The 16,451-nt window shown below is 38.8% G+C and overlaps 1 protein-coding gene across 2 annotated transcripts in view; it reads left to right on the top strand.

The window, feature by feature from the left end:
- Rbcn-3A (Rabconnectin-3A) overlaps nt 1-16,451 on the top strand; it is a 732,274-nt gene that overhangs the window by 466,377 nt on the left and 249,446 nt on the right. For both annotated transcript variants that reach the window (XM_067136957.2, XM_067136958.2), the window contains exon 40: nt 10,447-10,671. In XM_067136957.2, the coding sequence (XP_066993058.2) occupies nt 10,447-10,671 (225 nt within the window). The remainder of the gene's footprint in view (nt 1-10,446; nt 10,672-16,451) is intronic.

The raw sequence follows: 16,451 nt of genomic DNA on the forward strand, positions 1-16,451 counted from the left end.
TCCATTCCATTCAACTTCAGGCAAATTTTGATCTCCCCCAATTATTACCATATCATTATTATTGTTTTTATGAGTATAATCTATTTTCACAAATATTTCCATGTCTCTTTCCTCTCTTCCAGGCCTGTATGTTCCTATAATTCCCACCTCCTTCATATTATCACAAACTAATTTTATCCCTAATATTTCATCCCTTTCATCGGTAAACATTCATTTGATCAATAAGTTTCCTTCACCAGAATAAACACACACACACACCCTCCCTTTTTATCTCCTCGGTCTCTACGATAGACTGTGCACCCTTCTGGAAATACTTCTCTGTTACCCACCCTTTCTCTCAACCACAATTCTACTCCTATCACCACATCAGTCTCATAAGATTCCATCAATGTACCAAATTTTAATTGTTTATTTACCACACTTTGACAGTTTACCAAGAGCAATCTCAGACCCCCTTCCTCCCTAAACCTTGACTGTTGCAATTGGGTAACTTGAAATTCCTTACTTTCCTGAGCTTCATTTTCCAGTTGACTGAGCCAGCTTGAAGTACAGTTTTCCTGGTCAGTATTATAACTCAAGGGAGTTGCCTGTTTTACAGTACATATCTTAAGATTAATAAAATCTAGAACAATATTTGCTATCTTTCGTTTACCTGAATTGTTTAGATGCAGGCCATGTTTTGTATAACAGTATCTCTCAAAACTGCTGCATTCAATAACCTGAGTATTCCGAAAATGTTTACAAATTTTAACAATATCTGTATTGACCTTGTCCACTTCAGTGTTCACACACGAGTCTCTACTCAAATCATGCCTGTGGGGCACGTTCACTACAAAGACGTTAGTGTGGGTCAGCTTCCCTAGTGTATGTTTAAGTTGTGATCTTACATTCTTGGCGTCGTCGTGAGCTACGTCGTTCGTTCCACTGATGATAAGCACTGCATCGACGCTCCCGAAGTTCCTAGTTGCTTCTTCTACATTTTCCAGGACACTGCTGATAGAAGCTCCTGGATATATTTCTCCAGTTGCTGCTATATTCTCGTCGTTTATCACTTCCGCAGTGCCCCTTCCTTGGCTATCAACAAACACACCTACCTTTGCTGATTTAGGCCTAACTGGGTCTTGAATCTGAAATCTAGGCATAATTTTAACCTCGGCACGTCAACGGCAGTGGATCGCAATGATTTGATTTCATTACATAAAATCAGCTTCGTGGTCCATATCGCACTTCAATAGATTCGCAATTAAGTATTTATTTATTTTCCACCTAGTCGATACAATGATTGCTTAAGGCAATTTTTAATGGTCAAAAGTGGTACATGTTTCGTATATTATCAACAGCTACAGCCACATAACACTGTTTAGATGAAAAATATATAAATTGACGAAGTAATGCTTTGGAGGAAGTGTCCTTAAAATTAACATAAGATTGACAGCATGTTAATTTTAAGGACACTTCCTCTAAAGCATTACTTTGTCAATATATTTTTCATCTAAACAGTGTTATGTGGCTGAAGATGTTGATAATATACGAAACATGTACCACTTTTGACCATTAAAAATTGCCTTAGGCTGGGTTCACACGGTGCGAGTTGACTCGGAGCGAGTGGACTAGCATGATGCGCGCGCATCTCCTGGCCAACTACTCGCATGTAATGGCTGTTCACACGACGTTGTACTCGCATCTGAATTAAGATGGCAGACCTCGTAAGGGAAGGTATATCAGCTGTTGCTGATATGTTAATTGTCGAGTTAGTGAATAGTGTTGAAAAAAGAACAAGAAAGAAAATGTGGGCACGGGAATGGATTCTACGACGTAATGCATTCGGTGCGTCGACAAATTTTTTACGCGAAGTTCTAGAGGAGGATGAAAGCACATTTAAAAATCACTTACGACTCACAGCTATCCAGTTCGATCAACTTCTACAGATGATTAAATTACAAATACAGAAACGCGACAAAAATATGAGAGCGGCTTTGCCAGCCCGTCTGAAACTCCAGGTTACACTACGGTACTTGGCGACTGGTGATTGCTTCAGATCGTTGGAATCTTTATATCGAGTTCCGAAGACTTCAATATCCACGTTTCTGCCAGCTGTGTTGGATGCGATCTATGATGCACTAAAGGAATACATTAAGGTAAATAACACATCATTTGTTTCTACTTTTATTTACAGCTAGAAACATAATTATGCAATATTGCTACAGTGCCAGGAATACTGTAAACATGGTTTTAACCCTTTTAGGACCACCCCAGTTACAGCAGTTCAAGTTAGAAAGACCAACTCTTTTGTAAGTGGTGTAGCAATCATTTTGAGGAAAAATTCAAATGCTTGTAATAATGGAATCTCAATTATTTTTCTTCTGAAATATTGATGAATTTCTTTTTGGTATGAACAGGAAAAATTAAAGTGAACCAATTACTTGATATCAAGAGTAAATGTTAAATATGTTGAAATAAAAACTAAAATTAAAGTTCCTCCGTTTTCTTAACTTCACTGCTAAAGTCCTGTGAGGTCTCCAAACTAAATGATGCCACCGATACTGCGGATAGCATCGTTTAGTGTGTCACTGTCTTCTACAGAATGAGTTTCGTCCCTTTCAAAGTTAACACTCACACTCACGTAGTTCCCAGGTAATTTTTCTGAATTGTCGGTGGGCGGTAGTGGTGTTCCTGGATGTGAGTTGGAAGTCGATGAGGTACTGCGTGATAAGGTGTCAGTCATTTTTATGCGTTGTATTCGTTTTTGAGCTATGATGTTCATAATTTCAGCTTGACATTGTAATGCATCAACTAGAGGGAGCTGTCGAAGCTGACAGGCTACATTGTTGCCAAAATGCGTAAATTCGTCTTCTACCTCTCTTCTTTTTACTTCTTCTTTTAACGACACTAAAGCCTTCAATGTATTTTCAATATGCTTCGGTATTTCCGGCTTCAATTTTTTTCTTGGTGCTGGTCCAAAACTGAAATTTTGAGCTGATGGAGATTGTTCACAGCTTTCATTGTTTTCTGTTGTTCCTCTCTTCCCAGTTAGATCATGATGTATTTGAGTGAATGGTACCGTGTCATTTGCTGTGTTACTATCGTCGTTAGTAGCAGATTGCTGCAGTGCGTTTTCAGGTGGTTCAGATTCTGAATGTGTCGTCTGCGCCTAGAACAGATAAGAGAATAAGAAGATTATTTAGCTCAAGGCCTGTAATACTAGTTCTTTATTTTTAAGGTACCAAGCACGCCAGAGGAGTGGGCATCCATTGCAAGAGGATTTGAGGAAAAATGGAACTTTCCAGGTTGCTGTGGTGCACTTGACGGGAAACACGTGAATATTCAACAGCCCAACCATAGTCACAGCGATTTCTACAACTACAAGGGGTTTTACAGCACTGTACTTCTGGCATTGGTTGACAGTAACTATTGTTTTACGTTCATCGATGTTGGTACGAATGGCCGCGCAAACGACAGCTCCATATTCGCGAACTCATCACTGAAGGCAAAGATTGAAAACAAAGCGCTTGCCTTCCCTGATTGGGGTGTCATAGTAGGGGATGATGCATTTCCACTGAAGAGTTACCTCATGAAACCTTACTCTAGACGCACTACTTTAACACGTGACGAGAAAATCTACAATTATCGTCTGTCTCGGGCAAGAAGAACAGCAGAAAACGCATTTGGAATCATGGCGATGAGATTCCGTATTTACCGGAGTTCTATCAACCTTTGCCCTGAAAAAGTCGACAAAATCGTAAGGACCATATGTGCCCTTCATAATTGGCTGATAAAGACGTCTCCTCGTCTTTATATACCAACCGGTAGTTTGGACACCGAAGATGAGAGCGGTCAGATAAGAACCGGTTCATGGCGAGTAGAAAATCCTTCACACTCCCTTGCAAACCTACAGTTTCATCAAGGAAGCAACAACTACACTCAGCCTGCAGAAAATCGGCGGAAAAAATACATGCAATATTTTATTACTGACGGTGCTGTACCGTGGCAGTGGGGCATGATCGAGTAACATTAATTGTGAAACGAAGTATACAAACAGTATATATAGGCCTATCATGCTCAGTGCAAAATACGTAGAAGTGACATTTCAGTTACAAAATCAACATAGGCCTACATGTGATTAGTGTTAATTCTAACCTATTACGCTGACGAGCCGATATTTTTCATTTAGTGTAATTGTATTATTTTGCAGTTCTTTATTTGCATTTTATTACCGTCATAAACTGTTAAGTGACAGCGTGCTGCGATTTTAGGTTGTTGGTGTAACTGTTCAGTGAAAATAGAATTGGAAATTGAAACAAACATCTACCCTGAAATATAAGATACTTAGTGTGTTGGCATATATAATTTATTATGGGTTAACTGTTAAACATTCACTCAGCCTGGCAAGACTAAAAGGTTGACAATGTAGATATTATATTCCCTGACCTTTTAATAAATGATAGATGACAACAGAGTAGTAAATAAATAAATAAATATCACACACTTACCAAGTTGGTGAAATTGCTTCTTGTATTCATAACTCCATTCAGGAATCTATCAGCTATGTCAAACCATTGAATTGTCGGTGAATATATTTCTTCGGGTGATGTGCCTGACTTCTTAGATTTCTTAATTTTTAATAGTTCTTGTCTATAAGTGCTACGAATGTTTTTAATCTTTTTGATGATTTCTTCGACGCCTACACCAGGAATATTCATTTTTTCTGCAATCCGTAGTAACGCTGAATCCCTGAAATTTTTTATTTTGTAAGTGGGAAGCCTAGTATTCCACAACACTTCTTCAGATTCATACAATTGTACAAATTTGATTGTCTGCATATTGCTCCACTTCCTTCCTTGCACCATCTTCAAGCTTTCCGCCATCTTGAAACTGTTACTCGCTTGTAGAAAGTTGGGCACGGTCCGAGTTGACTCGCTTCTCTCAAACTCAGGCAACTGGACTCGCATCAACTGTTCACATGATGCGAGTAGCGGGCCAAACATGCGCGCGCATCATGCGAGTCCACTCGCTCCGAGTCAACTCGCACCGTGTGAACCCAGCCTTAAGCAATCATTGTATCGACTAGGTGAAAAATAAATAAATACTTAATTGTGAATCTATTTGGTTTCATGCGCGCAATCACTTTCTTCCAGAATTAAGTTATTTAGGGCAGAAAACCTATTTCTGATGTTTATTTCCGGAAATTCAGTTGTAGATTTCTTCTTAGCCGGCCATCCAGGATCTACTTGACACCACGTGCTCGAGTTCGTTACTGGTAAGTAAACTCTTTCAAGATTAAAAATATTGTGTCCACCTATTCAATACAAATATATATTTTTAGTGGTTAAATTCTACATGAATTAAACACACCAGATAGGGACATGTTTTGTCCTAGTTATGGGCATCTTCAGCCTATATTAAACTTAAGGTCAAGAATTAAAACTATAACATTGGAACTTATAGTAAACTAAATACTAAATACAGTTGTCATATGCTATTTACATAGTTTACAATAGTTTACAATATGTACAATATGTGCATTAACTTTGCCAGAATTTATGAACAATGAATTAACTTATTTTATTATGACTAGACTTCCAATTGTGGATTGGATTGATCACAGTCTGAATTGGGGTTTCTCAAATTGTATTGACTAGAATTTATCACTGTGTGAGTTGGGGTTTCTTCGACTGTTATGGTCGTCCGAGTCGTAAGAACTTTTACAAACCTTGGTTAAAATCGTTAATATTCAATTTAAAGTCCACATGTAGTTCGAATGAATTCCATTTCAACGGAGACAACATTTGGGCCAAAAATAAATGAACCTTTTACAATTGTAAATTTAGGAGGGCTTTCTTTTGTACGTTGCTTTAATTTCATTTCTTATCCAAATCTCGTTGACCTTATTCTGAATTCTATTCGTATTGGTTATACCCTTTCTCTGCGTGGGTTTTAGAAATTTTGGTACCAATTTTTGTTCTGCCAGAATTTATGAACAATGAATTAACTTACTTTATAATGACTAGACTTCCAGTTGTGGATTGGATTGATCACAGCGTGAATTAGGGTTTCTCAAATTGTATTGACTAGACTTTATCACTGCGTGAGTTGGGGTTTCTTCAGCTTCTTACGACTCAGGCGACCATAAGAGTTGAACAAACCCCAACTCGCGCAGTGATAAATTCTAGTCAATACAATTTGAGAAACCCCAATTCACACTGTGATCAATCCAATCCACAATTGGAAGTCTAGTCATAATAAAATAAGTTGATTCATTGTTCATAAATTCTGGCAAAGTTAATGCACATATTGTACATATTGTAAACTATGTAAATAGCATAAGACAATTGTATTTAGTATTAAGTTAGTTTACTATAAGTTCCAATGTTATAGTTTTAATTCTTGACCTTAAGTTTAATATAGACTGAAGATGCCCATAACTAGTGCGAAACATGTCCCTAACTGGTGTGTTTAATTCATGTAGAATTTAATTTAGAATTTAAAAATATATATTTGTATTGAATAGGTGGACACAATATTTTTAATCTTGAAAGAGTTTACTTATTGTATCTTCAATATGGAACAAAATGAGATTAGTTACTTCTAATTCGTTACTGGTACCGGTATATCACTCGAAGAATGGTCAGTCCCAAATTCTAGCGATCGCAGTCTTTCTTTTAATTCTTGATTTTTCAGCATTAAGAGCTTCAAAAAAAGATGTTCCCCTCAAACCTGTTGTTGGTGCGATAGGTTCTCCTACGTATGCTCTGGCTAAATACCCAAGCAAATTGCTTCAGCCACACATAGGACATACTGAATCATACGTCAGGGACTCTCGGTATTTTGTCAACAAGCTGTCAACCATAACCCTTCAACCTAATGCACTTTTGATGAGTTCCGATGTAGAATCCTTGTTCACTGAAGTGCTGATTGACTCAGTCATGTCTCTCATTGAACACCTATACCCTGAAGACATTACCAAGCTGTTTTACCACTGCATGACTTCCAGCTATTTCTTGTGGGCTGGGAATTTTTACAAACAGATGGACGGAGTGGCTATGGGAAGTCCACTTTCGCCCGTAGTGGCTAATTTCTTCATGGAGCATTTTCAGGAGGAGGCTATTGCTTCGGCGTCCATCAAACCTATGATATGGTGGAGGTATGTTGATGATGCATTTGTGGTCTGGACAGAAGGTCCTGAGAAAATTCATCTATTTCTAAATCACCTAAATCAGCAACAACTTTCAATTAAATTCACTATGGAGATGGAGTCGGATGGATGCCTTCCTTTCTTGGATGTGGATGTTCTAGTAAGAAAGAAACTGGATGGCTCCTTTGGACATACCGTCTATCGTAAGCCTACCGACACAAATCACTATCTTCATGCAGGTTCTCACCACCGTCCAGCACAAAAACAAGGCATTCTCATGACACTCGCCAAGAGGGCGAGACGAATTTGTGAGCCATCAAATATCAAGGTGGAGATGGACATGCTCAAAGTTACGTTCAAGGGTAATGGTTACAGTGATTTGCAGATTCATAGAGCCCTGCATCCCAGAGAAATGACCAAGCAAAGCTCGCAGAAAGAAAAAGTGAAGGGAATTGCCTACTTGCCTTACATTCACAACACCACAGATCGAATTGCCAAGGTCCTCCGCAAACACAATATAAAAACCGTGTTTGGCACAGCCACTAAAATTGCTCACAGTCTGAGTCATGATCCAAGATGGTCGAGCTCTTACCCGTACTAGACACTACAGGTTCAGGATTATACGGGAAGCTGCGGAAATACACAGAAATCCTAACTATTTCAACAGGGACACTGGCTATCAATTAAGTAATACTTGGTTGCCGGCCATTATGGATTAATGTAGGTAGTTCCCTTCCCTGTCCCTTCACTATTGTTATTTCATCTCGGTGTTTTCTAAATTCGTACGTTCCTCATCGCCAGATGTTTCATTCCAGGCTTGTGTCAATGTCATATGTTACGTAAACATGTTATGTGACCCCTTACAAGGGGCCATTCCCTCCTCGTCACCACCGATTTCGCTCAAATTTATAGAATATGCAGGGTTTGGGTAGAAATGAAAGAACCCGAAATGGGAACTCCAGATGGCCAAGCATATAGAAAATAAAAATGTTGACGCGGCTCTCGCACCGTATAAGCCACTTACGTTACCGCGCACACCGAGCAGTTGTTGACGTAGCGGTAAGAGCTCGGACTGGTAATTCAATGGTCGTGGGTTCGACTCCCCGTGTGGAGGCTGTTTTTTTCTGTCAACTTTTATATTATTCATTTTCCAATTATGCAAAGCGGTGAATAATTCATTTTATTTATTTATTTATTTATTTATTTATTTATTTATTTATTTATTCATACATACATACATATATACATACGCAAGAGGCATAGAAAAGGTAAAAAATTGGGATTTCATTGTCATTGCCTACCTGCGCCAAGAGTCTATTGTTTGTGTACAGCCGCCAGGAGCAATCTTCACTTGTCAGGTGAAAATGAATCTTACAGCAAAATGACTATTCACGTTTATGGCACATTCCCCAAGGAGGGGAGATAGCCAATAAAGAAGAAAAAGAAGGATTTCTGTTTGAACACGTCGGAAAAGTTCGCAACTCCAAATTTTCTACAATTGTGCGCTCATTGAAAAAAATGACATCCTATATGCCTTCTGCATATAAATAAGTAAAATAAATTAAAATAAATGAATAATATAAAAACCTTTGAAATTATATTGGTTAAAGTTAGTTCAGTAATTTTTGTTAATTTAGGATGAAGGCCGTATGATCTGAAGATTTTTAAAAGAGTAAGTCTGTGTATACTATCATAAGCCTTTTTGAAATCTATGAATGAAATAAACAGCTGTTTATTTCTGTATTTGTAATATTCCGTTATTAGTTTCAGGCTGAGAAATTGGTCTGGGCAACTTCTGTATGGGTAAAATCCTGCTTGGTGTTCTCCAAGCTGTAGTTCCAGAATGCTTTTTATCATATTGTAGTGTATGCGGGAGAAAATTTTGTAAATGCAGTCCAAAAGGGTTATTCCTCTGTAATTGTCTGGATTAGTTTTATCTCCTTTTTTGAATAATGGATGGATAACACCTGAGGTCGTGTGTTCTGGGATTTTCTCTGTGTTATTTTTCTGATTGGTGGGAGCATATAGATTTTATTTGGAGATTTCAGAGTTAATGTTGCAAGTCTGGGGGATTGAGATTTAAATTCCACAACTGAATCTATGATTTTGAGATTTATTAGAAATCCATTACCAAACTGCGGACAGTTTTTCATCACTCGTTTTCCAGGGATTCCTTTATACAGTCGGTACCCTTCTGATTCTATTGGGTCTTGATCACTATTCCTTACCTCTTGAAGGGCCATGATTAGAATTTTATGTTTGTTCATGATGTCAGTGACAATCTTTAATTTTCCAATTTGGCACAAAGAGTTAATATTGTGTCCCCAGAAGAAAGAGATTTGTTTATGTTTAATTCTTTGAACTTCTTGTGCGGATGCTGGCTGTTGAGTTTTCAGATGCTCCGATCCATCATAATCTTCTGAATGACAGCCCACTGCATCCGAATGCTGTCTTTTCTGCATTATATTATTGCAGTCGGTGGAATTCTTCTTCAAAAGACTTTTCATGATTGACTGTCTAAGGTGTCACCTTGAGATGAGGATAAATCCTAGAGTTACAATTCTAAACGTTATTTAGAAAGGTGAAGATGAGAGATGAAGGATGATTTTATGAAATTGTGAAGAAGGCATTCTACCTTATTTCATCCTAGTTGTTCAGGACTGGGAGTAGTCATTTCCTCCATATTCTGCAAACATTATGGTTTTCCCGCCAATACTCGGGTAGCTAATTGCAGTGGTTTCCCACTGGGCGATGGGGTTTCACTTTTTTAAATATCGTTTTTAAGATAGTAGGGTATCTCCTCTATGAAGAGATGATAGGCATAAATTTTCTCATATATTTTAACCAATGTCATTGTTATTTCAGGAGATGTGTTCTTATTTCAAGTATTATCTCAGTAAACACAACATACTGGTCTGTCTGTCTGTCTGTCTGTCTGTCTGTCTGTCTGTCTGTCTGTCTGTCTGTCTGTCTGTCTGTCTGTCTGTCTGTCTGTCTGTCTGTCTGTCTGTCTGTCTGTCTGTCTGTCTGTCTGTCTGTCTGTCTGAAGGAATGAAGGAAGAATTAACCTGTTGTTTGTCTACAAAATTATATTTCTGTCTCTGCTCAGAATTGAATCTTATTTTAGATATAATTTCAGTAGGCTGTAAAGTTAGGCTTTTGTGTGCATGTAATTTATTTTACCTTTTCGTTACTTCATTATCCTTGCATTTATTGATAACCCTTTCCTATTATGTATAAAGTACTGAATAGCACTCATTTTCTGTACCTATGTTCGAACTAATATTAATTATTTGAATTGTATTGTTTTATAGCAGAAGAATACCCTTCAGGTGGCCATTTTGACATCATGGCACAACAGCTCAAGTTTGTAGCATGTCTGAAAATCTTGATGGAGGAGCTGTCCACATTGGCAACAGGATTTGAGGTGGATGGCGGACAATTGCGGTATCAGTTGTATGTTTGGCTGGAACGAGAAGTGGAAGCATTAAGACAACTCTGCAATTACAGTTTTGGTGATATTGACTCTTTGAATACGGGTAAGATTCCTTCAAGACCAATAGCACTTGCATGGTTGTTCAGTAATACAAAGCCTTAAGTTTTATAGATCTGTTATAGCAGTTAGAATAATCAGTTTGTTCTTATACTGAAACTTTTATTTGGTGTTTTTGCAACTCATTTCTGAAATAATTCACACTTTAACTCATTCTACATGGTGCTGTGGAAAGTTGTTACTGGTTTCTTTCCTTTCTCTACACTAATATTGCAATCGTGTGGACACTAGTGAGTGTGTTATCATTACATTGAATAATCTGCTGAGCTTCAGTACAGGTACAAACCATGTAGCAAATCATAACAAAGGAAGTAAAAGGGATTAAATATGTTATCTGATGAATTTCAAGTACAGCTTCATGGCTCTCTGGTCAGGGGGTCCTGGGCTCAGTTCCCGGCCATGTTGGGGAATTTTAGCCTCATCTGGTTGATTCCTCTGACTTAGGCACTGGGTGTTTGCATTATCTCATTACATGTATATTCATATAAATACACCACACCACACTACCAACCACCAAAAAACACATAATAGTGAATACATTCCTTCACATAGGATTGGCATTAAGAAGGGCAGCCAGTTGTAAAACAGGGCCAAGTCCACATATGTGTTACAGTTTTCACTCTTGACCCCACCAGGATCTGGAAGAGGTGGCAGAAAAAGAAGAAATATCTCGTGCATTGAAAATAAATCTCGTATTTGCAGCATGCGAGAGGTCCACAAATGCAACAGATGAGTCCTTCACAATTTGCGTGAATACCACATGAGGTCTTTTCTCATAGTCTGATTCCTCATTGCTTCAGCAACATGAGCTGGAACAGTTACTGTGTTGAAACGTCCTAAATTGAAATATGGTACTTTCATTCATATCAGTGGGAAACATGCTGACTTGACTCTCCTGATTTAAGGAGGAGACTCCAAATTTTGCATCCTTCCTCTCGCTCTTCTGATCTCTGGGAGCATTAGCTTGTGCACCGTACCCCCTTTTCATCCCCAAAACGAATATACCAGGTCTTTTATTTATTTTAGCTTTCGGCAGCACCACTCGGAGCACAGCACAGCACAGCAGGCGCAATTAGTCAGTTGCTAGCCAGTACAACGCACACCTCTCCTCCCCACTACATTGCAGCAATTCACATTTATAGAAAGCTATTTCTAGCAAAACTATTAGTCTAAAACCTACCCGACATTACATGATATTCTAAATGTTGTCCGCCAGCTGTCAAACATGCCTGGCACCTCGTAAACAGGTTTGCCGGCACTCATTGAATCTGAGACCGTGTGATGTTTGAAATAGATTGTGCAATGTTCTCTTGTGTTGCTTTTTTCCTTCAACAACACGCACAGGTAATAATCACAGGGATTTAAATCAGGAGATCTAGCAAAATTATTAACCACCTGGGGCCTATTCCACGAACGAACTTTGCAACTTTTCACTTTTCACTTTGCACTTTTCAGTTCAGATTTTGTTCCACCATCACTTTTCAGATTTAGCTTGCAAAGTGAAAAGTTAGGAATCTTTTCACATTTCAAGCCTGTTATGTTCCTCCATTGGTACAGAAATGCAAAGTGCAAAGAAATGAAGTGAAAAGTTTTCATAAATCTTGCAAAGAGATGATTCCCTTTTCATATGTTAATTAACAAGTATGTACACTAGTTTCTCGGCGTAGAATTTGGTTTAGTGATATAAACAGGTTACGACGTGAGCTTTTATTAGCATCAAGTGAGGACAGTGATGAAGAATCCAATAAGAGAACGTACAAAGACGAGATTAATTTTCATAACCTCACTTCGACGGACTTTCGCGAGTGATTTCGTATTACCCCAACACAGGCTCACTATATTCTTGAATGATCGGACATTTATTGAAACGTGTAACAAAAATAAGTCAAGCCCTTTCCGGAAAAGAACAAATTCTTATATGCTTACATTGGTTAGTAAATGGTGCCCAGCTGCACGGTGTAACACCAATGCATGGGACATCAAAATCAATTATTTGCGAACTGTTACCAAAGTCGTAGATGTTATAGTAAATGTAATATTTCCTAACAGTACGTTGGCCTGATAATCCACTCAATATAGCGACGGCATTTCTAATGAAGGGTGAATTTCCTTCTGTTTGTGAATGTGTTGACGGCAGCCTACTCTCGTTAATATTGATGTGTCATAATTTGAGAGGTTATCTTTAAAGTTGTCGAAAAAGGATGTCACGTTTCTCCTTGACAACTTCCAGCACAGCCAGCTACTTGTAATAACTTTTTTGCCATAATAAAAATTTAAACGGTACGACAATTATACCATCAAATTCGCCGCGAAAAGTAAAGCATTAACATCGTAGAGTATTAGGCCTATACAGTTTGCTCATGGAATAAACTTGATCGGATCACTCATTCGCAGAGACTTTTCACTTTGCGAAAAAATTGAAAAGTACAACCTAGACCATGGTGGAACAGAAAGACTTTGCACTTTGCAAAATTTGAAAAGTGAAAAATGCAAAGTTGAAAAGTTGCAAAGTTCGTTCGTGGAACAGGCCTTTGATCTTCGAAAACTTCCCGTATTGTTTCCGTAGACCGATTAGCCATTTGTTCTATTGCATTATCTTGTATGAAGTAACCATTATTCCATTCCTGAGAATGAAGTCTATATATCGTTCAACATTTATTGTTTCATGCAAAAATATAATCTCCATAATTCTGTGAGCACTTATTGCGCACCAAACTCCTACCTTTACATCATGAAGTGGACGGACATGGAGCTGATATGGATTTTCTGCACTCCAGTTCGGTAGAGACTGTTTCAACTATTTACATAGCCACTTATGTACAGCCATGCCTCATCACTAAAAATAAAATTTCTGGTTCAGCATACCCATCAATCAATCAACCCATTGAACACACTATCAATACCACAGATGTTAAAATAAACTATTACAGGGTGAGTTGGCCATGCAGTTGGGGACAGGCAGCTGTGAGCTTGCATCTGGTGATAGTGGGTTCGAACCCCACTGTCAGTAGCCCTGAATATGGTTTTCTGTTTTTTCCCATTTTCTTGTTACGTACCTCAGTTAAGGCCATGGTCGCTTCCTTCCCACTCCTAGTCCTTTCCTCACCCATCATTGCCACAAGAACTATCTGTGACCGAGCTCAATAGCTGCATTCGCTTAAGTGCGGCCAGTATTTGGGAGATAGTAGGTTCGAACCCCACTGTCGGCAGCCCTGAAAATGGTTTTCCGTGGTTTCCCATTTTCATACCAGGCAAATGCTGGGGCTGTACCTTAATTAAGACCATGGCCGCTTCCTTCCCACTCCTAGCCCTTTCCTGTCCCATCGTCGCCATAAGACCTATCTGTGTCGGTGCGACGTAAAGCAACTAGCAAAAAAAAAAAAAGAAATAGGCCTATCTGTGTCGGTGCAGCGTAAGGCAAATTGTAAAAATGTTTAAGAAACCTGTGGGTGGGGGGACACAGACGAAGAATACACTCACGGTATCCCCTGCCTGTCATAAAAGGTCACTAAAAGGAGCCCCATGGACTCTCAACTTGGGAGCTTGGTTTCGCGACCACAGGGTCCTTAGCTGAGTCTTGGCATTGCTTCCACTTACTTGTGCCAGTCTCCTCACTTTCGCCTATTCTGTCCAACCTCCCTTGGTCAACTCTCGTTCTTTTCTGACCCCGATGGTATTAGAGCATCTGAGGCCTAGGGAGTCTTTCATTTTCATGCCCTTTGTGGCCCTTGTCTTTTTGAAGTGTTGGATCCCTTCTTTTTTTCTTTTTCTGTCTCTCTCTACCCCCTTTGGGTGGGGAACGCAGACAAAGAATACACCCACAGTGTCCCCTGCCTGTTGTAAGAGGCAACTAAAAGGGGCGACCAAGCGATGATGTACTTCGAACCATGAAACTACTTGTGATTAGTACCATTACATGTGGAACACCATGGGTCGACGTTACTTGTAACTAGTACCATCTTGAGAGGAGAACCATTTGTCTATGTTGTTGTTATTGTTTGAGTTGTCAGTTGATGCAGCTCTCCTTGCAAGCCTATCCTGTACTAACCTTTACATTTCTACGTAACTCCTGCATCCTACATCTGCTCTAATCTGTTTGTCATATTCATACCTTGGTCTGCCCCTACCATTCTTACTACTCACACTTCCCTCAAAAACCATCTGCACTAGTCCTGGGTGTCTTAAAATGTGTCCAATTATTCTATTTCTTCTTCTGGTCAAATTTAGCCAAATTGATCTCCTCTCACCAATTCGATTCAGTATCTCTTCATTCGTGATTTGATCTAATACTTATATTTCCTTTTACCTTATTACGTATTGTGTTCTCTTTATGCATTACTTATATTTTTCAGTTTGTATCTCACTTTTTCATTATGACTTTGTCTCTTTTTACCTTTATGCTCCAGATTTATTTAATATTTTATTTGTTTAACTTTGCTTTCTTTCTTCATATATATGTTGTTCAAATCTGTAATTTTTAGCTTATCTTTAATTTTATAATAGAATAGTATATTTCCTTTATATATGCTTTATCTGTAAATTATGTGGTTAAGTGTAAGAGAGGGCCACGAGCCCTAACTTCGCCACTGCTTAAATAAATGTATCCATTTCACCTTCAGCATTCTTCTGCAGCACCACATTTCAAAAGATTTTATTCTCTTTCTTTCTTTCTGAGCTAGTTATCATCCATGTTTCACCTCCATACAATGCCACACTCCAGACGAAAGTCTTCAAAAAACATCTTTCTAATTGGGGCCAATGACCTTCGATGTTAGGCCCCTTAAAACAACAAGCATCATCATCAAGCATTTTTCTAATCCCTATATCAATGTTCAAAGTGAACACATTTCTTTTCTTAAGAAAGGCCTTCCTTGCTTGTGCTAGTCTGCATTTTATTGCTAGTTATTTTACTACCCAGGTAACAATATTCATCTACTTCCTCTAAGACTCCCATTTCCTAATCTAATATTTCCTGCATCACCTGACTGTGTTCGACTACACTCCATTACTTTTGTCTTGGACTTAATTATTTTCATCTTGTAATCCCTACCCAAGACTCTTTCCATACCATTCAGCAATTTCTCCAGATCTTCTGCAGTCTCAGATAAAATAACAATACCATCAGCAAATCTCAGGGTTTTGATTTCCTTTACTGCCTGTTCGATATAAACATTGAAAAGGGGGGGGGGGGGGGGAATAAACTGCAATCTTGCCTCACTCCTTTCTGGATTGCTGCTTCTTTTTCAGAGCCCTCAATTCTTATCACTGCAGGCTGATGTTTGTACAGATTGTAGATGATTCTTCGTTCTCGTTACCTGATCCGATCACCCTCAGAATCTCGTAGCGTGGTCCAATCAATATTATCTACCATTATGTGAGGAACACTACAGGTTTGGGTGTTGCTTGTGATAAGTGTCGTGTGTATTCCACCGGTCTGTTCCACTATGTTCAGAATGGGTCTGCGTTAGCTATGAGTAGTACAAGTTTATGAGAAACACCATGTTTGTACGTTGACTGTGATTAGTACTACTATGTGAGAAACGCCACGGGTTTGGCTAGCGCCCTTGATTAGTACCTTTTCGCATCATCATTATTTCCCTTTATCCAGCTGTAGCCAGGTAGGGGCAAATATGGTTCCTCTCCACTTTCTTTGGTCTTTCCACCACTCCTCCTCCAACACTGTATCCCAGTCCAGGTTTCTTTCTATAATACTGCATTGGATTGTGTCCTTCCATCTCAATCGTGGTCGTCGACGGCCTCTTCTTC

Source organism: Anabrus simplex, chromosome 1, assembly GCF_040414725.1.
Source record: "Anabrus simplex isolate iqAnaSimp1 chromosome 1, ASM4041472v1, whole genome shotgun sequence".
Lineage (NCBI taxonomy): Eukaryota > Metazoa > Arthropoda > Insecta > Orthoptera > Tettigoniidae > Anabrus > Anabrus simplex.